Source organism: Heptranchias perlo, chromosome 42 (assembly GCF_035084215.1).
Source record: "Heptranchias perlo isolate sHepPer1 chromosome 42, sHepPer1.hap1, whole genome shotgun sequence".
Lineage (NCBI taxonomy): Eukaryota > Metazoa > Chordata > Chondrichthyes > Hexanchiformes > Hexanchidae > Heptranchias > Heptranchias perlo.
Genome location: NC_090366.1, coordinates 8,440,335 through 8,465,121, shown reverse-complemented (window position 1 = coordinate 8,465,121; position 24,787 = coordinate 8,440,335). Strand labels below are relative to the sequence as shown.

Sequence of the window (24,787 nt, the reverse complement as noted above, 5' to 3'; positions counted from 1 at the left end):
GTTTGATGGGACAGTGTAGAGGGAGCTTTACTCTGTATCTAACCCTGTACCTGACCCTGGGAGTGTTTGATGGGACAGTGTAGAGGGAGCTTTACTCTGTATCTAACCCCCTGTACCTGCCCTGGGAGTGTTTGATGGGACAGTGTAGAGGGAGCTTTACTCTGTATCTAACCCCATGTACCTGCCCTGGGAGTGTTTGATGGGACAGTGTAGAGGGAGCTTTACTCTGCATCTAATCCCCTGTATCTGCCCTGGGAGTGTTTGATGGGACAGTGTAGAGGGAGCTTTACTCTGTATCTAACCCGTGCTGTACTTGCCCTGGGAGTGTTTGATGGGACAGTGTAGAGGGAGCTTTACTCTGTCTCTCACCTGTGCTGTACCTGCCCTGGGAGTGTTTGATGGGACAGTGTAGAGGGAGCTTTACTCTGTATCTAACCCTGTACCTGACCCTGGGAGTGTTTGATGGGACAGTGTAGAGGGAGCTTTACTCTGTATCTAACCCCCTGTACCTGCCCTGGGAGTGTTTGATGGGACAGTGTAGAGGGAGCTTTACTCTGTATCTAACCCCCTGTACCTGCCCTGGGAGTGTTTGATGGAACAGTGTAGAGGGAGCTTTACTCTGTATCTAACCCGTGCTGTACAGTACTTGATTATCACATTGACCTCACACCCCTCACCAATGACATCTTACACTTTGATGAGCACAAAACTGACTGAGAAACAGTGATCTGCGATGAAATCTAACCATCAGCCTTGGAATTAGGAACAAGAGGATGATGGGAATGACAATAGGGGAACGGGAATTGGCGGAACTGGATTCTGAGCGAATCATGGACCGGGCGACGCTTGACTTGAAAGAGAAGATCTTTGCGGAGCAGCTGTTACCCAAGGTCGAGGAGGCAACGTAAGTGCACGGTGTTTTCCGGAACTTTCTACACCAGCAGTGTGCATGGCAGTGAATGTTGGCGGGTAGCACCAGTTGAATGATGTGGAGCAGTTCCTGTGATAGTGGGTGTGATCTACCTGTGATAGTGGGTGTGATCTACCTGTGATAGTGGGTGTGATCTACCTGTGATAGTGGGTGCGATCTATCAGTGATAGTGGGTGCGATCTGTCAGTGATAGTGGGTGCGATCTACCTGTGATAGTGGGTGTGATCTACCTGTGATAGTGGGTGTGATCTACCTGTGATAGTGGGTGTGATCTATCAGTGATGGTGGGTGTGATCTACCTGTGATAGTGGGTGTGATCTACCTGTGATAGTGGGTGTGATCTACCTGTGATGGTGGGTGTGATCTACCTGTGATAGTGGGTGTGATCTACCTGTGATAGTGGGTGTGATCTACCTGTGATGGTGGGTGTGATCGATCAGTGATGGTGGGTGTGATCTATCAGTGATGGTGGGTGTGATCTACCTGTGATAGTGGGTGTGATCTACCTGTGATAGTGGGTGTGATCTATCAGTGATAGTGGGTGCGATCTATCAGTGATAGTGGGTGCGATCTATCAGTGATAGTGGGTGCGATCTATCAGTGATAGTGGGTGCGATCTACCTGTGATAGTGGGTGCGATCTACCTGTGATAGTGGGTGTGATCTACCTGTGATAGTGGGTGTGATCTACCTGTGATAGTGGGTGTGATCTACCTGTGATAGTGGGTGTGATCTACCTGTGATAGTGGGTGTGATCTATCAGTGATGGTGGGTGTGATCTACCTGTGATAGTGGGTGTGATCTATCAGTGATGATGAGTGTGATCTATCAGTGATGGTGGGTGTGATCTACCTGTGATAGTGGATGTGATCTACCTGTGATAGTGGGTGTGATCTACCTGTGATAGTGGGTGTGATCTACCAGTGATAGTGGGTGTGATCTATCAGTGATAGTGGGTGTGATCTATCAGTGATAGTGGGTGTGATCTACCTGTGATAGTGGGTGTGATCTATCAGTGATAGTGGGTGTGATCTACCTGTGATAGTGGGTGTGATCTACCTGTGATAGTGGGTGTGATCTATCAGTGATGGTGGGTGTGATCTACCTGTGATAGTGGGTGTGATCTATCAGTGATGATGAGTGTGATCTATCAGTGATGATGAGTGTGATCTATCAGTGATGATGAGTGTGATCTATCAGTGATGATGAGTGTGATCTATCAGTGATGGTGGGTGTGATCTACCTGTGATAGTGGATGTGATCTACCAGTGATAGTGGGTGTGATCTACCTGTGATAGTGGGTGTGATCTACCTGTGATAGTGGGTGTGATCTACCTGTGATAGTGGGTGTGATCTATCAGTGATAGTGGGTGTGATCTATCAGTGATAGTGGGTGTGATCTACCTGTGATATGGGTGTGATCTACCTGTGATGGTGGGTGTGATCTATCAGTGATGGTGGGTGTGATCTATCAGTGATGGTGGGTGTGATCTATCCGTGATGGTGGGTGTGATCTATCAGTTATAGTGGGTGTGATCTACCTGTGATAGTGGGTGTGATCTACCTGTGATAGTGGGTGTGATCTATCAGTGATGGTGGGTGTGATCTACCTGTGATAGTGGGTGTGATCTATCAGTGATAGTGGGTGTGATCTATCAGTGATGGTGGGTGTGATCTACCTGTGATAGTGGATGTGATCGATCAGTGATAGTGGGTGTGATCTACCTGTGATAGTGGGTGTGATCTACCTGTGATAGTGGGTGTGATCTACCTGTGATAGTGGGTGTGATCTACCTGTGATAGTGGGTGTGATCTACCTGTGATGGTGGGTGTGATCTATCAGTGATGGTGGGTGTGATCTATCAGTGATAGTGGGTGTGATCTATCAGTGATAGTGGGTGTGATCTATCAGTGATGGTGGGTGTGATCTATCAGTGATGGTGGGTGTGATCTACCAATGATGGTGGGTGTGATCTACCTGTGATAGTGGGTGTGATCTACCTGTGATAGTTTGTGTGATCTCCCTGTGATGGTGGATGTGATCTCCCTGTGATAGTGGGTGTGATCTACCAGTGACGGTGGGTGTGATCTACCAGTGATGGTGGGTGTGATCTATCAGTGATGGTGGGTGTGATCTACCTGTGAGGGTGGGTGCGATCTACCGGCGACGGTGGGTGCGATCTACCTGCGACGGTGGGTGCGATCTACCAGTGACGGTGGGTGTGATCTATCAGTGACGGTGGGTGCGATCTACCGGCGACGGTGGGTGCGATCTACCGGCGACGGTGGGTGCGATCTACCGGCGACGGTGGGTGCGATCTACCGGCGACGGTGGGTGCGATCTACCGGCGACGGTGGGTGCGATCTACCGGCGACGGTGGGTGCGATCTACCGGCGACGGTGGGTGCGATCTACCGGCGACGGTGGGTGCGATCTACCGGCGACGGTGGGTGCGATCTACCGGCGACGGTGGGTGCGATCTACCGGCGACGGTGGGTGCGATCTACCGGCGACGGTGGGTGCGATCTACCGGCGACGGTGGGTGCGATCTACCGGCGACGGTGGGTGCGATCTACCGGCGACGGTGGGTGCGATCTACCGGCGACGGTGGGTGCGATCTACCGGCGACGGTGGGTGCGATCTACCGGCGACGGTGGGTGCGATCTACCGGCGACGGTGGGTGCGATCTACCGGCGACGGTGGGTGCGATCTACCGGCGACGGTGGGTGCGATCTACCGGCGACGGTGGGTGCGATCTACCGGTGACGGTGGGTGCGATCTATCGGTGACGGTGGGTGCGATCTATCAGTGACGGTGGGTGTGATCTATCCGTGACGGTGGGTGTGATCTATCAGTGACGGTGGGTGTGATCTATCAGTGACGGTGGGTGTGATCTATCAGTGACGGTGGGTGTGATCTACCAGTGACGGTGGGTGTGATCTACCAGTGACGGTGGGTGTGATCTACCAGTGACGGTGGGTGTGATCTACCAGTGACGGTGGGTGTGATCTACCAGTGACGGTGGGTGTGATCTACCTGTGACGGTGGGTGTGATCTATCGGCGACGGTGGGTGTGATCTACCGGCGACGGTGGAGCGATCTACCGGCGACGGTGTGTGCGATCTACCGGCGACGGTGTGTGCGATCTACCGGCGACGGTGGGTGCGATCTACCGGCGACGGTGGGTGCGATCTACCGGCGACGGTGGGTGCGATCTACCGGCGACGGTGGGTGCGATCTACCGGCGACGGTGGGTGTAATTCACTGACCTGTTTCAAGGAATCGATGAATGCTTTCTGCCAGGGTCTTACCTGGTTTTCTGGATCTGAGAAAATAATATTCAACATGTGCCGGGAATTCAATTCTTGGTGAGACCAGTCACATTATCAAGCCTTTCCCCACCATCCATGAATCAAAAAATTAATACTGGCTCCAACCTGTTGCTGCCACTCATGTTTCACATGACTGATAGTCCAGAAAACATCTGTTAAATCCCAGCTCAGCAGAGAATATTGAATTCAGTTTTAAAAATCTGGAAATAAAGAGCTGTTGTCAGTAAAAGTGACCGTGAAGCTGTTTGTTCTAAAAACCCAACTGGTTCAGTCATATCCTTCAGGAAAGGAAACCTGCCGTCCTGTAGATCCTACATACTGCTGCAACAGTGGCTGGAAGTAAATGAAAAGGAAAGAAAGACCTTGCATTTATATGGCGCCTTTCACAACCTCAGGACGTCCCAAAATGCTTTACAGCCAGTGAAGTACTTTTGAAGTGTAGTCACTGTTGTAATGTAGGAAATGTGGCTGCCAATTCCCTCAGCAAGGTCCCACAAACAGCAATTTGATAATGACCAGATAATCTGTTTTCGTGATACTGAATGTCGGTTGAGGGATAAATATTGGCCAGGATATCAGGGAGAACTCCCCTGCTCTTCCTCGAATAGTGCCATGGGATCTTTTACATCCACCTGAGAGGGCAGGCGGGGCCTCGGTTCAACATCTCATCCGAAAGACGGCACCTCCGACAGTGCAGCACTCCCTCAGTACCAGCACTGGGAGTGTCGGCCTGGATTATGTGCTGAAGTCTCCGGAGTGGGCCTCGAACCCACGACCTTCTGACTCAGAGGCGAGAGTGAGACCCACTGAGCCACGGTTAACACCGTATCTCCAATGAGGAAGCATGCAGTGTTGGATCTGGTTGGGGCTACTGCAGCAGGACAACTAATGGAATCGTACAGCTCAGAAGGAGGCCATTCGGCCCACCGTGCCTGTGCTGGCTCTTTGAAAGAGTTAGCCAGTTAGTCCCACTTGCCCCATCTCTTTCCTTTTTTTCAAGTATTTATCCAATGTCCTTTTGAAAAGTTACTATCGAATCTGCTTTCAGTGCATCCCAGGCAGGAAGGGAGCGGGACGCTTGGGAGACAGGTATCACAAACTGGTCGGGTTGACGTTGAGAAAAAACGAGTTGAACATGAAGGAGGAGTACTGGAATTGAGCCAAGTTCAGTGGGATGAAAGGGAACCGAGCCCAGATTTAAGTGGTTGGAAAAAATTCCGAATCATAGAACAGCTGTGGCAGATATTTAAATACGAGATGGATTAGGTTCAGAGTGAATACATGGGAACATTGGAATTGGTAGACAAGAAAAGACCCAGGTCCATCTAGTTCACCTTCTACCATCCCGGTAGTCGCAAGATACAACGATAATGGAGCTACTGACTAATCATGGCAATCAATCTCTATCAATGAGTCCACAACAGACCCAGACATGAGGTGAGGAAAACCCCCAGTGGGGGGAGAGCTTTGGAAACCACAGGTCCGAAGTCACCTGTTCCTCCCGAGCCTGTTCGACTCACCACACGTCATGTCTCAAATTACTCATATACTGTATCCTAAAATGTTATTTTCTGAAAGAAATCATTCTAATTTGCATTAGAATGAATCAACACTAACTGTTCCCACTGTCTCCCTGGGGAGCCTGTTCCACAGATTGGCCACTCGCTCATTCCAACTCGGATTAAAAGGGGGGGTGTCATTGATAAAGAGAGAGATCGGAGCAAACTGAGGTCGCATAAAAGATAAGGGTCTAGTAAGAGCGTTGGTTCTGGTACTGGACTAAGAACCAGAGGTCTTCAGTACAAATCCCACCAGGGCAAGTTGTGAAATTTATGGCACCAAGGGAAAAAATGACCACGGAGACTCCAGATTGTCGTTAGAAACCCAACCAATGCCCTTCAGGGAAGGGAACCTCCCATCCCTACACCTGACGCCAGTCCCACACGATGTGATTGACTCTGAATGCCTTCAGTGATGGGTACTGGCCTACTGACATCATGGAATGAAAATGGACATTGACAACTATGTGGGCCGATAACACAGGCAAAACTGAGCAAAAAAGGGATGAGGAAAACTGAGAGGGAGAACCGTAGAAAGAAAGAACTTGCATTTATATAGCACCTTTCACGACCTCAGGACGTACCAAAGTGCTTTACAGCCATTGGAGATCTTTTGAGCTGTAGTCACTGTTGTAATGTAGGGAACGCGGCAGCCAATTTGTCCACAGCAAGCTCCCAAAAACAGCAATGTGTTAATGACCAGATAATCTGTTTTAGTGACATTGCTTGAGGGATCAGTGTTGGCCCCAAGACACCGGGGAGAACTCCCTTGCCCTTCTTAGTGACCGGGGGAATCTTTTACCTCCACCTGAGAGGGCAGACAGGGCCTCTGTTTAATGCCTCATCCGAAAGACGGCACCTCCGACAGTGCAGCACTTCCTCAGTACTGGCACTGGAGTGTCAGCATGGAAGTCTGCTGGTAAACCTGAAGTGAAATGGCGAAGGCTTTTCTAAACAGAAAGTTAATGAAGGGGTGGGACCACTAAGAAGCAAAGGAGCCACCTTGTACTTGCCCTTGACATCAAGGCAGCATTCGACCAAGTGTGGCACCAAGGAGCCCTAGTAAAATTGAAGTCAATGGGAATCAGGGGGAAAACTCTCCAGTGGCTGGAGTCATACCTAGCACAAAGGAAGATGGTAGTGGTTGTTGGAGGCCAATCATCTCAGCCCCAGGACATTGCTGCAGGAGTTCCTCAGGGCAGTGTCCAAAGCCCAACCATCTTCAGCTGCTTCATCAATGACCTTCCCTCCATCATAAAGTCAGAAATGAGGATGTTTGCTGATGATTACACAGTGTTCAGTTCCATTCGCAATCCCTCAGATAATGAAGCAGTCCGTGCCCGCATGCAGCAAGACCAGGACAACATCCAGGCTTGGGCTCATAAGTGGCAAGTAACATTCACGCCAGATAAGTGCCAGGCAACGACCATCTCCAACAAGAGAGAGTCTAACCACCTCTCCTTGACATTCAACGGCATTACCATCGCCGAATCCCCCACCATCAACATCCTGGGGGTCACCATTGACCAGAAACTTAACTGGACCAGCCATATAAATACTATGGCTACAAGAGCAGGTCAGAGGCTGGGTATTCTGCGGCGAGTGACTCACCTCCTGACTCCCCAAAGCCTTTCCACCATCTACAAGGCACAAGTAGGTAGGTAGGAAAGTAAGTTGTGAAGAGGACATAAGGAGCCTGCAAAGGGATATAGATAGGCTAAATGAGTGAGCAAAAATTTGGCAGATGGAGTATAATGTGGGAAAATGTGAACTTGTCCACTTTGGCAGGAGGAATAGAAAAGCAATATATTATTTGAATGGAGAGAGATTACAGAATTCTGAGGTACAGAGAGATCTGGGTGTCCTAGTTCATGAATCACAAAAAGTTAGTATGCAGGTACAGCAAGTGATTAGGAAGGCAAATGGAATGTTGTCATTTATTGCAAGGGGAATGGAATATAAAAGTAGAGATGTTTTGCTACAGTTGTACAGGGCATTGGTGAGACCACATCTGGAATACTGTGTGCAGTTTTGGTCTCATTTAAGAAAGGACATAATTGCTTTAGAGGCGGTTCAGAGAAGGTTCACTTGACTGATTCCTGGGATGAGGGGGTTATCTTATGAGGAAAGGTTGGACAAGTTGGGCCTGTATACACTGGAGTTTAGAGGAATGAGAGGTGATCTTACCGAAACATATAAGATCCAGAGGGGACTGGAAGGGGTAGATGCTGAGAGGATGTTTCCCCTTGTGGGAGGGACTAGAACTAGGGGCCACAGTTTAAAAATAAGGGGTCACCCATTTAAGACGGAGATGAGGAGAAATTTTTTCTGAGGGTTGTGAGCCTGCGGAACTCCCTTCCCCAGAGAGCGGTGGAGGCAGGGTCATTGAATATTTTTAAGGCCGAGTTGGATAGATTCCTGATTAACAAGGGAGTCAAAGGTTATAGTAGGTAGACGGGAAAGTAGGGTTGAGGTCACAATCAGATCAGCCACGATCTTATCAAATGGCAGAGCAGGCTCGAGGGGCCGAATGGCCTACTCCTCTTAATTCGTAAGTTCGTATGTAAGTCAGGAGTGTGATGGAATACTCTCCACTTGGATGAGTGCAGCTCCAACAACACTCAAGAAGCTCGACACCATCCACCATCCATCAACACCACCACTTGATTGGCATCCCATCCACCACCCGAAACATTCACTCTCTTCACCACTGGCGCACCATGGCTGCAGTGTGTACCATCCACAGGATGCACTTCAGCAACTCGACGAGGCTTCTTCGACAGCATCTCCCAAACCCGCAACCTCTACCACCTAGAAGGACAAGGGCAGCAGGAACATGGGATCAACACCACCTGCACGTTCCCCTCCAAGTCACACACCATCCCGACTTGGAAATATATCGCCGTTCCTTCATCGTCGCTGGGTCAAAATCCTGGAACTCCCTTCCGAACAGCACTGTGGGAGAACCTTCACCACACGGACTGCAGCGGTTCAAGAAGGCGGCTCACCACCACCTTCTCGAGTAATTAGGGATGGGCAATAAATGCTGACCTTGCCAGCGACGCCCACATCACATGAAGGAATAACAAAAAGAGTGAGGGGTTGACGGAGATCATTGAGGAGACTACGGTCTCCTTGTTTACAGAGGACGATGACAGTGCGACTGCAGGATAATCGAGGAGGATGTGGAAAAACCACTCCTGGAGATCGAGATTGTGGTTTTCTGCCCCTGCAATTGGTGTCCCACGATCGACTGGGAATTAAATCAAGGGATGGCCATCACAGAATGGGAAAATCCCAGCCAATTATCCAACAGGAAACTATTAAAAAAATATTAATGGGATCTGAAGTCATGGTAAAACTTTGTAAATCACTGGTTCGGCCCCAGCTGGAGTATTGCATCAAATTCTGGGCACCGCACTTTAGGAAGGATGTCAAGGCCCTGAGAGAGGATGCAGAGGAGATTTACAAGAATGGTCCCAGGAATGAGGGACTTCTGTTATGTGGAGAGACTGGAGAATAGAGTCATAGAGTTATACAGCACGGATAGAGGCCCTTCGGCCCATCGTGTCCGCGCCGGCCATCAGCCCTGTCTACTCTAATCCCATATTCCGGCATTTGGTCCGGAGCCTTGTATGCTATGGCATACAAGGCTACGGACCAAATGCTGGAATATGCTGGGATTGTTCTCCTGAGAGCAGAGACGGTCAAGGGAGGATTTGATAGAGGTGTTCAAAATGGTGATGGGTTTTGCTAGCGTAAATAAGGAGAAACTGTTTCCAGTGGCAGAAGGGTTGGTAACCAGAGGACACAGATTTAAGGTAATTGGCAAAAGAACCAGAGGGGAGATGAGGACATATTTTTTGACGCAGTGAACTGTTATGATCTGGAATGTGCTGCCTGAAAGGGAAGCAGATTCAATAGTAACTTCCTAAAGGGAATTGGATAAATCGTGGAAGGGGAATAATTTGCAGGGCAATGGGAAAAGGGTGGGGGAGTGGGATTAATTGGATAGTTCTTTCAAAGAGCCAGTACAGACGTGATGGGCCAAATGGTCGCCTCCTGTGCTATATGATTCTATTTCAAACATAACAATAGATATTTTTGCATGTTTTGTTCTGTGATAAGAGCAGCTGGAATATGCTGGAGGTAAGTGTCAGCCTTGTCTCAATGAGTAGCACTCTCCCCTCAGAGTCAGAAAGTCATGGCTTCAAGCCCCACTCCAGAGACTCGAGCCCCATAATCCAGGCCGACGCTCCCAGTGCAGTACTGAGGGAGTGCCATCTTTCGGATGAGACGTTAAACCGAGGTCCCGCCTGCTTGGGGGTGTTTGAAAAGCAGGGAAAATTCTCTCCAGTGTCCCAGGGCCAACAGAGCGCAAGTTATTATCTTAATGGCGAGAAACTGGAAAGTACTGCAGTACAAAGGGATCTGGGGGTCCTAGTGCAAGAAAATCAAAAGGTTAGTATGCAGGTGCAGCAGGTGATCAAGTAGGCCAACGGAATGTTGGCTTTTATTGCTGGGGGGATAGAGTATAAAAACAGGGAGGTATTGCTGCAGTTATATAAGGTATTGGTGAGACCGCACCTGGAATACTGCATACAGTTTTGGTGTCCATACTTAAGAAAAGACATACTTGCTCTCGAGGCAGTACAAAGAAGGTTCACTCGGTTAATCCCGGGGATGAGGGGGCGGACATATGAGGAGAGGTTGAGTAGATTGGGACTCTACTCATTGGAGTTCAGAAGAATGAGAGGCGATCTTATTGAAACATTTCAGATTGTGAAGGGGCTTGATCGGGTGGATGCGGTAAGGATGTTCCCAAAGATGGGTGAAACTAGAACTAGGGGGCATAATCTTAGAATAAGGGGCTGCTCTTTCAAAACTGAGATGAGGAGAAACTTCTTCACTCAGAGGGTAGTAGGTCTGTGGAATTTGCTGCCCCAGGAAGCTGTGGAAGCTACATCATTAAATAAATTTAAAACAGAAATAGACAGTTTCCTAGAAGTAAAGGAAATTAGGGGTTACGGGGAGCGGGCAGGAAATTGGACATGAATTTAGATTTGAGGTTAGGATCAGATCAGCCATGATCTTATTGAATGGCGGAGCAGGCTCGAGGGGCCGATTGGCCTACTCCTGCTCCTATTTCTTATGTTCTTATGTAATCCTCCCTCAAACTAACACCACCCAAGCACATTACCTGGTCATTTATCTTATTGCTGTTTGTGGGAGCTTGCTGTGCGCAAATTGGCTGCCGCGTTTCCTACATTACATCAGTGACTATAGTTCAAAAGTGCAATGAAGCGCTTTGGGATGTCCCAAGGGTGTGAAAAACGCTGTATAAATGCAAGTTCTTTGTTGCCACTGCTTGTTGCTGAGAGAAAGTCCCGCAGGGTTTGCCCTGCCCTGCAGTAACAGCCATCATTCACACATGGCTTCCCCCCATTTTTTATCTCCTCCCCCTGAAGACGGTGGCGCTGTCTGGGGTACGACTGGTTCTACCGGCACCTGCTACCCTTGGGTACCTCCCCCCCCCGATTGACCGTTTTTCACGCGAGAACTTAACATCACCTTGCATTTATATAGCGCCTTTAACGTAGTAAAACGTCTCAAGATGCTTCACGGGTGCGTTAATCAGACAAAATTTGACACCGAGCCACATAAGATGATGCTAGGACAGGTGACCAAAAGCTTGGTCAAAGAGGTAGGTTTTAAGGAGCATCTTAAAGGAGGAGAGAGAGGTGGAGAGGATTTGGGAGGGAATTCCAGAGCTCAGGGCCCAGGCAGCTGAAGGCACGGCCGCCAATGGTGGAGCGATTAAAATCGGGAGATGCGCAAGAGGCCAGAATTGGAGGAGCGCAGAGATCTCGGTGGATTGCAGGGCTGGAGGAGGTTACAGAGACAGGGAGGGGGGCGAGGGCTATGGAGGGATTTGAACACAACAATGAGAATTTTAAAATCGAGGCGTTCCCGGACTGGGAGCCAGTGTAGGTCAGCGAGCACAGGGGGCGATGGGTGAACGGGACTTGGTGCGAGTTAGGATACGGGGGCAGCAGGAGTTTCGGATGAGCTGGAGTTTACGGAGTGGGGGGGAAGGATGGGAGGCCGGACTGGAGCGCATTGGAATAGTGAAATCTGGAGGTAAGAAAGGCACGGATGATTGGCTAACCGTATGCTGACCCACTGTGTACGAGGGACAGAGTTCCGCGCTGTCTGGGGCGTGTTCGGTGGTGGAGGGGGCAGTCGTGACGTGTGATTCTCTGGCACTGGGGATATTGTGCAGACACCTCGTGCTGAGACCGTGCAGATGCAGCTGCAGCAGCTCTTGTGGGCCCCGCAAAGAGGTGGAAGTCTGCCTGGTAACTCGGTGGGCAGAGCGCTCCTATTGGCTGCCTGCTGAGTCCAGGTTTACGATGCCACTTCATAAGCTGTCTGGTATTTTATGGAGCAATTAAGGTTCGGTGCCCTGCTGAAACTGAAAACCTGCTACTCATTACTTCGCTCTACGATTTGGAACTTTTCTGCACTTCAAAGTGAATCATATTCATACAGGGGAATGTAACGCTTCACTTTTCAAGTGACAAACACTCCCAGGGCAGGTACAGCAAGCGTTAGATACAGATTAGAGCGCCCTCTACACTGTCCCATCAAACACTCCCAGGGCAGGTACAGGGGGTTAGACACAGAGTAATGCTCCCTCTGCACTGTCCCATCAAACACTCCCAGGGCAGGTACAGGGGGTTAGATACAGAGTAATGCTCCCTCTGCACTGTCCCATCAAACACTCCCAGGGCAGGTACAGGGGGTTAGATACAGAGTAATGCTCCCTCTACACTGTCCCATCAAACACTCCCAGGGCAGGTACAGGGGGTTAGATACAGAGTAAAGCTCCCTCTACACTGTCCCATCAAACACTCCCAGGGCAGGTACAGCACGGGTTAGATACGGGGTAATGTTCTGTCCAATAACCACTGTTGAGCCTGATCCCCAGCTTGAGTGCTCATTATTATACCAAACCACAGAGAGTGTGACTGGTTAAAGAATACCTGGAGCTTTACTGTGTACAGCTGGAGTTGAGTCATTTGGCAAGTGTTGGGGACGGAGATGACAGCTTTCATTTGTTTGAAGCCTTAATCAGGACTCTGAAAACCTGCTGAATGAATTATTTGGGAGTGCATTGAGTGACGATAGCAGTCCAGGCCCTGAACTCTGATTGAGAGAGGAGCTCTCCATTACCCAGTTGTCAGTTGTGCCCGCTGCGTGGCACTGAGCCACGTGGTTCGCTGATCGATCGTCGACAGACTATTCGACCACAGGGGACCTTCACCCGCTGGTTGTTTCCAGCAGGGGTCACTGGGACAGTGGTCTGGAAGCGGGACCCGCTCCCTCTCCAAACCCTCGGCCCGACCAGCTGACTTCACGCAGCCCGGAGGAGGAGCCTGAAAGCTTGCTGCTCAAATAGCTCAGCTACGTAGCAGGTCGTGCGTTCATTAACCACGACCATATTCACAGTTCCCCTTTCTGTGCAACACGCGGAAGGGTACTGCGCCGCCTCCCCCTCCACAGGAAAGACGAGGACTGTCGTGGTCTACCAGCTCACGTGGACAGCACTCTCGCAGCACTGACGATGTAAAATATTGCAGTTGCGATATACAGGCTCTGAAGCCCGAGTTGCCCGGGCCGGTGGCCTGGTGTGTTACCGACCCGTTCCCAGGGTACCATCCCTGGCCTGCGCTTGGGAGTAGCTGATCTCAGGCAGGAGTCTGCAGCAAAGAAAGGAAGAACTGGCATTTATACACTGCCTTTCACGACCTTCGGACGTCCCAAAGCCCTTTACAATCATTGAAGTGTGGTCACTGTTGTAATGTAGGAAACGCGGCAGTCGATTTGCGCACGGCAAGATCCCACAAACAGCAGTGAGATGCACGATCCGATAATCTGTTTTTTATCGATGTTGTCTGAGGGATAAATATTGGGCCCAGAACACCAGGGAGAAACTCCCCCCTGCTCTTCTTCCAGTAGTGACCGTGCGATCTTTTACATCCACCTGAGAGGGGCAGAGACGGGACCTCGGTTTAATGTCTCATCCGAAAGACGGCACCTCCGACGGCGCAGCGCTCCCTCAATACAGGAGTGTCGGTCTGGACACCGTGCTCAAGTCTCTGGAGTGGGGGCTCGAACCCATAACCTTCTGACTCAGAGGCGAGAGTGAGACCCACTGAGCCGTTGGTAGTAAGGGCTACAGTTGGCCCTAGAGGGTGGGTTTGTTGGGGGAGGGGGGTGGAATTAGCCAGGGTTCCTGCTGCTCACGCCAGTCCAGTGACTTCTGCTAGCACCGGCGCGACTAGTGTGCAAGGGTCTGCTGTGATGCCCCCCATGGTTCAATAGCTCAGCCACTGGCTCACGGTTGTTGAATGGAATACTCGAGGGAGGAGTTGGAGGGCGGTCAGCGCCCGTGGAAATGTATCATCAACAACTTCAACAGGACAAAGCAGCCCGCTTGATTGGCCCCCCATCCACCACCCTAAACATTCACTCCCTTCCAGCGCACTGTGGCTGCAGTGTGTACCATCCACAGGATTCACTGCAGCAACTCGCCAAGGTTTCTTCGACAGCACCTCCCAAACCCACGACCTCTACCACCTAGAAGGACCAGGCAGCAGGCACATGGGAACAACACCACCTGCACGTTCCCCTCCAAGTCACACACCATCCTGACTTGGAAATATATCGGCCGTTCCTTCATTGTCGCTGGGTCAAAATCCTAGAACTCCCTCCCTAACAGCACTGTGGGAGAACCTTCACCACATGGACTGCAGCGGTTCAAGAAGGCGGCTCACCACCACCTTCTCAAGGGCAATTAGGGATGGGCAATAAATGCCGGCCTCGCCAGCGACGCCCACATCCCATGAACGAATGAAAAAACACTTTCATTTATATAGCGCCTTTAATGTAGTAAAACGTCCCAAGGTGCTCCACAGGAGCGATTATCAAACAAAATTTGACACCGAGCCACATAAGGAGATATTAGGACAGGTGACCAAAAGCTTGGTGCAAGAGGTAGGTTTTAAGGAGCGTCTTAAAGGAGGAGAGAGAGGCGGAGAGGTTTAGGGAGGGGTGTATAAATGCAAGTTGTTGTTGCAATTTAATGGATGCCCTCTCTGGGCTATAGGTGGGAAACGATGCTTCATCTCCTTCACCCTGCTCAGCTGGGAGTGACTGCGATTCGGGAAATATAGAGATATCTCGGGGCCGAGGCAGCTGAAGGCACGGCCGCCAATGGTGGAGCGATTAAAATCGGGGGGATGCGCAAGAGGCCAGAATTGGAGGGGCGCAGAGATCTCGGAGGGTCGTAGGGCTGGAGGGGGGTCACAGAGGTGAGGGGGGAGGGGGGCGAGGGCCACGGAGGGATTTGAAAACAAGGATGAGAATTTTAAAATCGAGGCGTTCCCGGACCGGGAGCCAATGTAGGTCAGCGAGCACAGGGGGGTGATGGGTGAGCGGGACTTCAACGAGAGTCAGGAGCAGAGGAATGGAGCGGGGGGGGGACGGGCGAAGAGCGAGAAAACTGTCAGGATATTGAGAGATGTTGCATGGTAGTTGAAAACTGGCTGGTGGGAGAGGAGCTCTGTGAGATTCCTTGTCTTTTTTTCCCTTGGCACGTGAAATGTAAACGCAGCCTCAGATTCAGGAAGCAGCGCTCGAATTGTTACTCAAACTGTTTGGGTGGGAAAAACCACAAGATGACCGACTGCGCAGTGGCCCTGACGGAACCAAAGTGGGGGAGGCGGGGGGGGGAGGAGAGAATTTCTCGAATCGCAGTCACTCCCAGCTGAGCCGGGCGAAGGAGATTGAAGCATCTTTTCCCACCTATAGCCCAGAGAGGGCAGCGATTAAATTACTGCAACAACTTGCATTTATATGGCGCCTTTCATGACCCCAGGACCCCCCAAAGCGCTTTACAGCCAGTGAAGTACTTTTGAAGTGTAGCCACTGTTGTAATGTAGGAAACGCGGCAGCCAATTTGCGCACAGCAAGATCCCACATACAGCGACGTGATAACGACCAGATAATCTGTTTAGTGATGTCGGTTGAGGGATAAATATTGGCCCAGGGCACTGGGGAGAACTCCCCCCTGCTCTTCTTGGAATAGTGGCGGTGGGATCTTTTACGCCCACCTGAGAGGGGCAGACGGGGCCCTCGGTTTAACGTCTCATCCGAAAGACGGCACCTCCGACAGTGCAGCGCTCCCTCACTACTGCACCGGGAGTGTCAGCTTGGATTATGGGGCTCAAGTCTCTGGAGTGGGGGCTCGAACCCACGACCGTCTGACTCGGAGGGGAGAGCGCTGCTCACTGAGCCAGGGCTGACACAAGATGTGGGTAAGTGATGCCAAGCTTGGATTTCAAAGCCAGTAGCTTGTGGACGGGAGGGGAGACTGAGGGGAGAGGCTGAATCCCTTGAACAGAAACAGAAAGTGCTGGAAACATAGAGCAGGCCCTTCGTCATGTATAAGGGGCAAAGGCATTTTAAAGTTTCAACCCTGAATCTTCCCTCAGACCTCGCGGACCTGACGTGCACTCACATCCATTTTCCGTGTCTTCATTTCCATTGTGTCAGCCCGTACCTCAGTGGGTCTCGCTCTCTTTCCCCTTAGTCAGTAGGTCGTGGGTTCGAGCCCCCACTCCAGAGACTCGAGCCCATAACCCAGGCCGAAATCCCAGTGCCGGTACTGGGGGAGCGCTGCACTGTCGGAGGCGCCGTCTTTCGGATGGGACGTTAAACCGAGGCCCCGTCCGCCCCCCTCAGGTGGGACGTGGAAGATCCTGCGCCCACTATTGGAAGAAGAGCAGGGGAGCTCTGGCCAATATTTATCCCTCAAACGACATCAGTCATAAAAAAAAAAGACAAGATTATCCGGTCATTGTCACATTGCTGTTTGTGGGATCTTGCTGTGCGCAAAATTGGCTGCCACGTTTCCTACGTCACAACAGTGACCACACTTCAAAGAGTACTTCGTTGGCTGCGAAGCGCTTTGGGACGTCCTGGGGTTGTCCGGCCCTGGGATAGAGTGAGGGAGAGGGCAGGCGTGAATATTGAGCCCAGCGCCATGAGGGTGCGGTCGGAGGGGAGGACGGGGACAGCGTGTCGGACTTGGAGCCTTGGCGGGACGAGATGGGGTGGGGGGGGCGGGAGTTTCGGAGAGTGAGAGGGACCGAGCACCGGAACTTTCAAATCTTTCTCCACGATTAAGGGGATTAAATTTTTTTTTTTAAATGTGGCAGCAGTACAGAGGTGCGCTGTCCTTTTTAAAAGCCCACTCGGCCCGTGTGTTTGTGTGTGAGCTATTTCCCCACAAAAAACCCCCCCACCCAACTCCCGCACACACAAACACGGACGGGGCCCTAAGGCAGGAAATAGACCTGAAGCTTTACAAGCAGAGCAGAAGAAAGGCTTGTACTCTGGGAACAAGAGGCTGTGAGCGGGTGACCTCACCGTCTCATTCATTAAGTGGAAACCATGTGACATTGGACCCCCGCGCCCCCCCCCCCGAAACCCCCAGGGGAGGAAGAGGAAGAGAATGAAGTCAGCTCTCTTGACGGCCGATTGGCTGCCGCTCCCGGGGCCCTCTGATTGGACGGGCCCCTGTCTCCCCCCCCCGCCAACAATCTGTCCCTTTGTGTCTATTTTTAAAAGAGACAGAGCGAAAGAGGGAAGTTGTTGCATCATTTCAGGCGCAGGGATAAGAGGGGGGTTTGCTAAAGCCGTGAGCCACTCATTTTGCCAGCAGCTGCCTTGCCTGTAGTCAGACAGCACCCGTCTCTCCGCCACCTCACCGTCAGATCATGCACAGTAAGCCGACCGAAGCTCTCAAAACCACAGCAGCGCTGGTGATTTGGCAAAATGATCTTCCACCGGTAAGATTCTAACTTGTTTACCGGATGCGGTCGGCCAGGGTGCGAGGCACTAATTTCTATTTTGAATCGACACTACCGGTAATAAAGGAAAGCCTCGAGTTCAGCCTGTGATCGTGCGAGCCTGTGTGCACTTTATTTTGTTCCTGTTTTGCTCGCTCTGTATTGCTGGTATTCAGTGCCGCCAATTTGATTTCTCTTGTTCGAGAGCCCGGGCGGGGATTCACCAAACTCCTATCTGTTTCTTTCTTTCAGCTCCAATACCGATGACGACAAAAGGTAGGGACAGCGACTTGTGTGTCTGTGTCTGTCCCGCTGTCACAGTGTCCGTCTCGCTAGCTCAGTGTCTGTCTCTGCCTGTCCCTGCGTCCCCTGGTGCCTGTCCCCCACGCCGCCCGCTGCCTGCCCCCCGCGCCGCCCTCACTGTGTCTGCGCGCGCGTGTGCCCCTCCCCGTGTCTGCGCGCGCGCGTGCATGTGTGCCCGTTTGTGTTTGGAGGTATAGTTTTGTCTGCTGTATTTATGTTTAAAGGGTGGGTTTGTAGGCTGGTATCTGGACCCCTTCCCTTGCCCCTGCTCCTAGGGTCACTTCGCTGAGTGTCTACAGTTCCTGCCCCCCCCTCCCCCTGTGGTGGGTGCCCACTCTTGCTGAGGTCTCCTACCGGGGGAGCCAGCCGCCCTCCTCCTTCTTCACAACTAAACCAGGGGTGGCTCCCAGCGCCTTCGCCTCAACCACTCGCGGTTGAATAGCTGCGACCTTCCCCACTGGAGAAGAGCCGGAGGGGCACGGGAGGTCGGCAGGGACCTGCGGCCCCAGCGAGCGTCGGCGCGGTAGAGAAGGGAGCCCCCCGCGGAGCTGCCTCTTTTAAATGCCACGCCGCTGACCGGCAGAGAGGGAGGGAGGGACGGACGGACGTCGGAACTACGTACATTAGGGAGCAAAAAGAAGCTGAGTGACTCCCCTCCCCTCACCCCCCTGTTCCCCAGGCTTCTTGTGTCCTGTACGCCGGCTCCCACCTCAGTACTGACGCTGTGACATCAGCGTGCCGCCGTACGTCACCGGGCTGCACCCCCCCCGCCCCCATCGATTAAACATCTCCCGTCACCGGTCGGAATCGGACTCCTGGGTCCTTCCGTTGGAGGGAGAATCTCGAAAAGGTGGAGACGCGCAGTGGGTCGATCGGCTTCTGAGAGGAGGAGAGTTTGGGTCACGGGAGGGGCACCGAGACGGGTTCTCGCCCGCTGACCGGTCCTGTGAGCTCGCTCGCTCGCTGCTTCCTCCTGTGGTTTGACAGTCCCGGCGCCTTAATGCCCAGTTTGTGGTTCCAGAAGGTTCTCCATGCTCCCCCCCCCCCCCCCCACTCTCTTCCCCCTCCCCTCCCCTCCCCCTCCCACTCTCTTCCCCCTCCCCTCCCCCTCCCTTCCCCTTCTCTTCCCTTCCCCCTCCCCTCCCCCTCTCTTCCCTTCCCCCTCCCCCTCTCTTCCCTTCCCCCTCTCTTCCCTTCCCCCTCCCCCTCTCTTCCCTTCCCCCTCCCCCTCTCTTCCCTTCCCCCTCCCCCTCTCTTCCCTTCCCCCTCCCCCTCTCTTCCCTTCCCCCTCCCCCTCTCTTCCCTTCCCCCTCCCCCTCTCTTCCCTTCCCCTCCCCCTCTCTTTCCCCCTCCCCTCTCCCTCTCTTTCCACCTCCCCTCTCTTTCCCCCTCCCCTCATGCACACACATGCGGACACACAAGAACACACGCCCACGTGAATACATGCACACACAAACGTGCACAAACACACACAATGGCATGCACACATGACGCACGCATTAACACGCGCACGTGCAAAAACGCACACGCTAACACACGCATACAAACCTGCACATTCACAAATGCGCACGCAAACACTTACAAAATCATGCACGCAAACACGCACGCACGCAAACACGCACGCACGCAAACACGCACGCACGCACGCACGCAAACCTGCACGCACGCACGCGGAAGCTCAGAGCTGAGCATCGTGCCCCGGTGGTCCCTGGCTCCTCCTCGTGCCAGCTACAAGTGGGGTTGGGGGGGTGGTTGCTCCTGGGTGCTAGGATCACCCCTCTCGGCTGCGGGGGGGGGACAGGGGAGGAGAGCGGTGACGGGATTTAAAACAATAATTGAAGGGTAAAATTCCCCCAGAGGAACCCGCGTAAATATCTTGACGGGAAGCGTGTGCAGGCGAGGACGGGATCGGGCTCAGCGGTGATGCCTTCCCAGGTTGAATGGCTTGCTGTGACACCTGCTGAAGCTCGCGCGCGGGAAGGGGCGAGCCGCTCGGGCGAGGTGACTCCCTTCCCAGCGGTAGTCGGTGGGAGATGGAGCAGGGTACAGTGCGGGGCGGGATTGTGAATGCAGAGAGAAATCAGCATTAATGAGGATTGGGCCGTGGGCAGGGTGAAAGTGTCACTGGTTTGTCGATGTGCGTCTGTGCGTGTGTTTTATTTGCCCGCCCTCTCCCTCTCCCAGCTCTGTGCTAACGTGGCAGTCCCAGCCCCCCCCCCCCCCCCCCCTCTCGGGTGGAGCTGTGCTTCCTCCAGCCGCCCCTCCTCTCCTCTCCTCTCCTCTCCTCTCCTCTCTCCAAGTGGATGCTAATTGCAGAGGTCAGGGCACAGAAAGGAAGGAAGGAGGGGGATGGGGAGGTTGTTGCAGTTTGCTGATGTAATCACAGAACAAGAGCAAAATGTGGAGAGCGAGAGAGAGCGAGAGGCAGAGAGCGAGAGGCACAGGCGCAGAGAGAGAGGTAGAGACATACAGAGATGATCCCAGGAACTGACAGATGACAAACAGGAGTAAATGGCGCTCTCCTGTTTGACCACACTGAGCCAGGCAGCAGTGAAGAGATGTGGGAGAGTCCGGTATCAACATTCCCACAGTCGGCCTCTCCGTGTCTTCCATCCAGCCACATCGGCCCTGGGTCCGGGGGAGCCGTGCCTCTGCTCTGTCCCCTGGGGCCGACGCTTTGTTCCAGAGCAAGGGAACAAGGGCTTTAAAAATAAACTCCTGGCCCGACACAGATGGCTTTTTGCTGCTGGCTGTGTGATTCCAGGGGGCTCCAGCAGGGGAAACCGGGACTGCACATATTCCCAGACATGCGTTACACTTCCGCCTCCTTCTCCCAGACCCCAAGGGGTGCCCCAGTGTGTGAGACACGTAGTGGTCGATAAGCCGTCCCTCCGCACTTGCTGGTGAAATGATTTGTTGCTCCATAGTGGGGCAACCAAGCCCTCCCATACCCAGGGACACCTAGCATGGAGCTCCCATTCACATATACACGGGTGAGGCGGGATCGGGCTGAGCAATGATGCCTTCTGTGGTCGAATATCCCACCAGCACACTCTGGGCTCGCACGTCAATAATGGGCGCTTGGAAGAGCTGCTCGTCGGTGGGAGGGGAGACAGAGAGATGTCTACAATGGCCAAACACTCCCAGGGCAGGCACAGGGAGTTAGATACAGAGTAAAGCTCCCTCTACACTGTCCCATCAAACACCCCCAGGGCAGGTACAGGGAGTTAGATACAGAGTAAAGCTCCCTCTACACTGTCCCATCAAACACCCCCAGGGCAGGTACAGGGAGTTAGATACAGAGTAAAGCTCCCTCTACACTGTCCCATCAAACACTCCCAGGGCAGGTACAGGGAGTTAGATACAGAGTAAAGCTCCCTCTACACTGTCCCATCAAACACTCCCAGGGCAGGTACAGGGGGTTAGATACAGAGTAAAGCTCCCTCTACACTGTCCCATCAAACACTCCCAGGGTCAGGTACAGGGGGTTAGATACAGAGTAAAGCTCCCTCTACACTGTCCCATCAAACACTCCAGGGCAGGTACAGGGGGTTAGATACAGAGTAAAGCTCCCTCTACACTGTCCATCAAACACTCCCAGGGCAGGTACAGGGGTTAGATACAGAGTAAAGCTCCCTCTACACTGTCCCATCAAACACTCCCAGGGCAGGTACAGGGGGTTAGATACAGAGTAAAGCTCCCTCTACACTGTCCCATCACACACTCCCAGGGCAGGTACAGGGGGTTAGATACAGAGTAATGCTCCCTCTACACTGTCCCATCAAACACTCCCAGGGCAGGTACAGGGGGTTAGATACAGAGTAAAGCTCCCTCTACACTGTCCCGTCAAACACTCCCAGGGCAGGTACAGGGGGGTTAGATACAGAGTAAAGCTCCCTCTACACTGTCCCGTCAAACACTCCCAGGGCAGGTACAGGGGGTTAGATACAGAGTAAAGCTCCCTCTACACTGTCCCATCACACACTCCCAGGGCAGGTACAGGGGGTTAGATACAGAGTAATGCTCCCTCTACACTGTCCCATCAAACACTCCCAGGGCAGGTACAGGGGGTTAGATACAGAGTAAAGCTCCCTCTACACTGTCCCGTCAAACACTCCCAGGGCAGGTACAGGGGGTTAGATACAGAGTAAAGCTCCCTCTACACTGTCCCGTCAAACACTCCCAGGGCAGGTACAGGGGGTTAGATACAGAGTAAAGCTCCCTCTACACTGTCCCATCAAACAATCCCAGAGCAGGTACAGCGGGAGTTGAGTCATTTGGCAAATATTAGGGATGGTGCTGATGGCTCACGTTTGTTCAAAGTCCAAATGACATCTGACAGAGTCGGTGCTGACCTGTATTATGTTGGATTGTATTGAGAGACAATGGCAGGCCTGTCCCTGGAATTCTGACTGAGGAAAGAGCTCTCTATTACCCAGTTGTTATTTGTGTCCCCACAGTGGCACCGAGCCACGCCGTCTGCTGAGTGAGCCCTGGTGGCCTATTCGGCTACAGGGGGCATCATGTTTTGGATACACGCGATGAATGGGAGGTGCTGGTTGACCGGGAGCAGTTCCCTCCAGCGGGGGGTGTGTTCTGCCTCGCTGACACTAGCCCTGGCCACTCACCTCTCGGTGGGTTGGGGAGCAAACGCAGAGCAGCAAGAGGGCGCGTCTGACCGAACTCTGTGTTTTCCACCCCTCTCCCCCTCCGTAGCACATCCGTGTACAACGCTGTGGTGACGTACATGAAGTACTTGGGCATCAAGACCAAGGAGCCACGGCCGCTTGAGAAGAAACGGCACTTCCTGATGCGCAGAAAGGTGAAAGGTCGCTCTTTGTTAAAGGGGCTGGAAACCCGCGGGGGGGGGGGGGGGGGCGGAGGGGGGAGATAAGGCAGGATTTCTGCTCCTTAACATTATCCAGTGACCACCCCCTCTCCCCTCACCTCACCCACCACCCTTTGCTGGAAAGGGGTTGCGTGGCGACATTGGGCAAGGACGGGATCGAGTTCGCCTGTGATGCTCTCACAGCCGAATAGCCACCGTCGGGGCTCGAACCTGAAGAATGGAGGTTGGTGCCAGTTCCCGGAGGGCAGCCAGTGGCCGGTGGAATCCGTACCCCAGCGAGCGTCAGCGCCTTCAGGAGGGGGAGGGAATTGGGCGCGAGGGTGAGGGCAGAATTGCTGCTGTTCTGTTGAGGTGGAAGGACAGAGGAAAGCTACTCGGCCCATCGTGTCTGTGCCGGCTCTCTCCTCGATCAATCCAAACTGCCCCGCTCTCTTCCCATAGCCCCTGTATCAATCCCAAACTAATCCCACTGCCCCGCTCTCTCCCCATAGCCCTGTATCAATCCCAAACTAATCCCACTGCCCCCGCTCTCTCCCCATAGCCCTGTATCAATCCCAAACTAATCCCACTGCCCCGCTCTCTCCCCATAGCCCTGTATCAATCCCAAACTAATCCCACTGCCCCGCTCTCTCCCCATAGCCCTGTATCAATCCCAAACTAATCCCATTGCCCCGCTCTCTCCCCATAGCCCTGTATCAATCCCACTGCCCCGCTCTCTCCCCATAGCCCTGTATCAATCCCAAACTAATCCCACTGCCCCGCTCTCTCCCCATAGCCCCTGTATCAATCCCAAACTAATCCCACTGCCCCACTCTCTCCCCATAGCCCTGTATCAATCCCAAACTAATCCCACTGCCCCGCTCTCTCCCATAGCCCCTGTATCAATCCCCAAACTAATCCCACTGCCCCGCTCTCTCCCCATAGCCCCTGTATCAATCCCCAAACTAATCCCACTGCCCCGCTCTCTCCCCATAGCCCCTGTATCAATCCCCAAACTAATCCCACTGCCCCGCTCTCTCCCCATAGCCCTGTATCAATCCCAAACTAATCCCACTGCCCCGCTCTCTCCCCATAGCCCTGTATCAATCCCCAAACTAATCCCACTGCCCCCCTCTCTCCCCATAGCCCTGTATCAATCCCAAACTAATCCCACTGCCCCCCTCTCTCCCCATAGCCCTGCATCTTCCTCTGCTTCAAATATTTATCCACTTTTCCCTTAAAAGATACAATGGTCTCTCCTGTTACCACTCCCTGTGACAAAGTATTCCGTAATCCATCAATCCCCTGTGTGCAGAAATTTCTCCTCTTGCCTCAAAAATCTCAATTACATCGAATGTACAGCACAGAAACAGGCCATTCGGCCCAACTGGTCTATGCCGGTGTTTATGCTCCACACGAGCCTCCTCCCTCCCCTCCTCATCTCACCCTATCACCATATCCTTCTATTCCTTTCTCCTTCATGTGTTTATCCGGCTTCCCCTTAAATGCATCTTTGCTATTCGCCTCAACTACTCCTTGTGGGAGCGAGTTCCACATTCTCACCACTCTCTGGGTAAAGAAGTTTCTCCTGAATTCCCGATTGGATTTATCAGTGACTATCTTATATTTATGGCCCCTAGTTCTGGTCTCCCCCACAATTGGAAACATCTTCTCTACGTCTACCCTATCGAACCCTTTCATAATTTTAAAGACCTCTATCAGGCCACCCCTCTGCCTTCTCTTTTTCTGTTGACTCTCCTCAGCCTTTAGTCGCAACTGGTGACGTCCCCAGATTCACGAGCTCTGTGTCGAGTTGGTTGGCTGGGGCTGGGGTCAGGGAGGAGCCTATGCCGGATTGGGAGGCTCACTGGGAGCTCAGCGATTCTCCGCTGTCTGTACCGGAGTGCCAGGCACCTA

At 52.7% G+C, this 24,787-nt stretch overlaps 1 protein-coding gene across 1 annotated transcript in view; it reads left to right on the top strand.

Annotated features, from left to right (window-relative positions):
- LOC137306123 (rho guanine nucleotide exchange factor 1-like) overlaps positions 1 to 24,787 on the top strand; it is a 127,909-nt gene that overhangs the window by 67,228 nt on the left and 35,894 nt on the right. Inside the window, 3 exon segments of the mRNA XM_067975182.1 lie at positions 764 to 904; positions 17,992 to 18,015; positions 22,759 to 22,864. Of these exon segments, the coding sequence (XP_067831283.1) occupies positions 764 to 904; positions 17,992 to 18,015; positions 22,759 to 22,864 (271 nt within the window).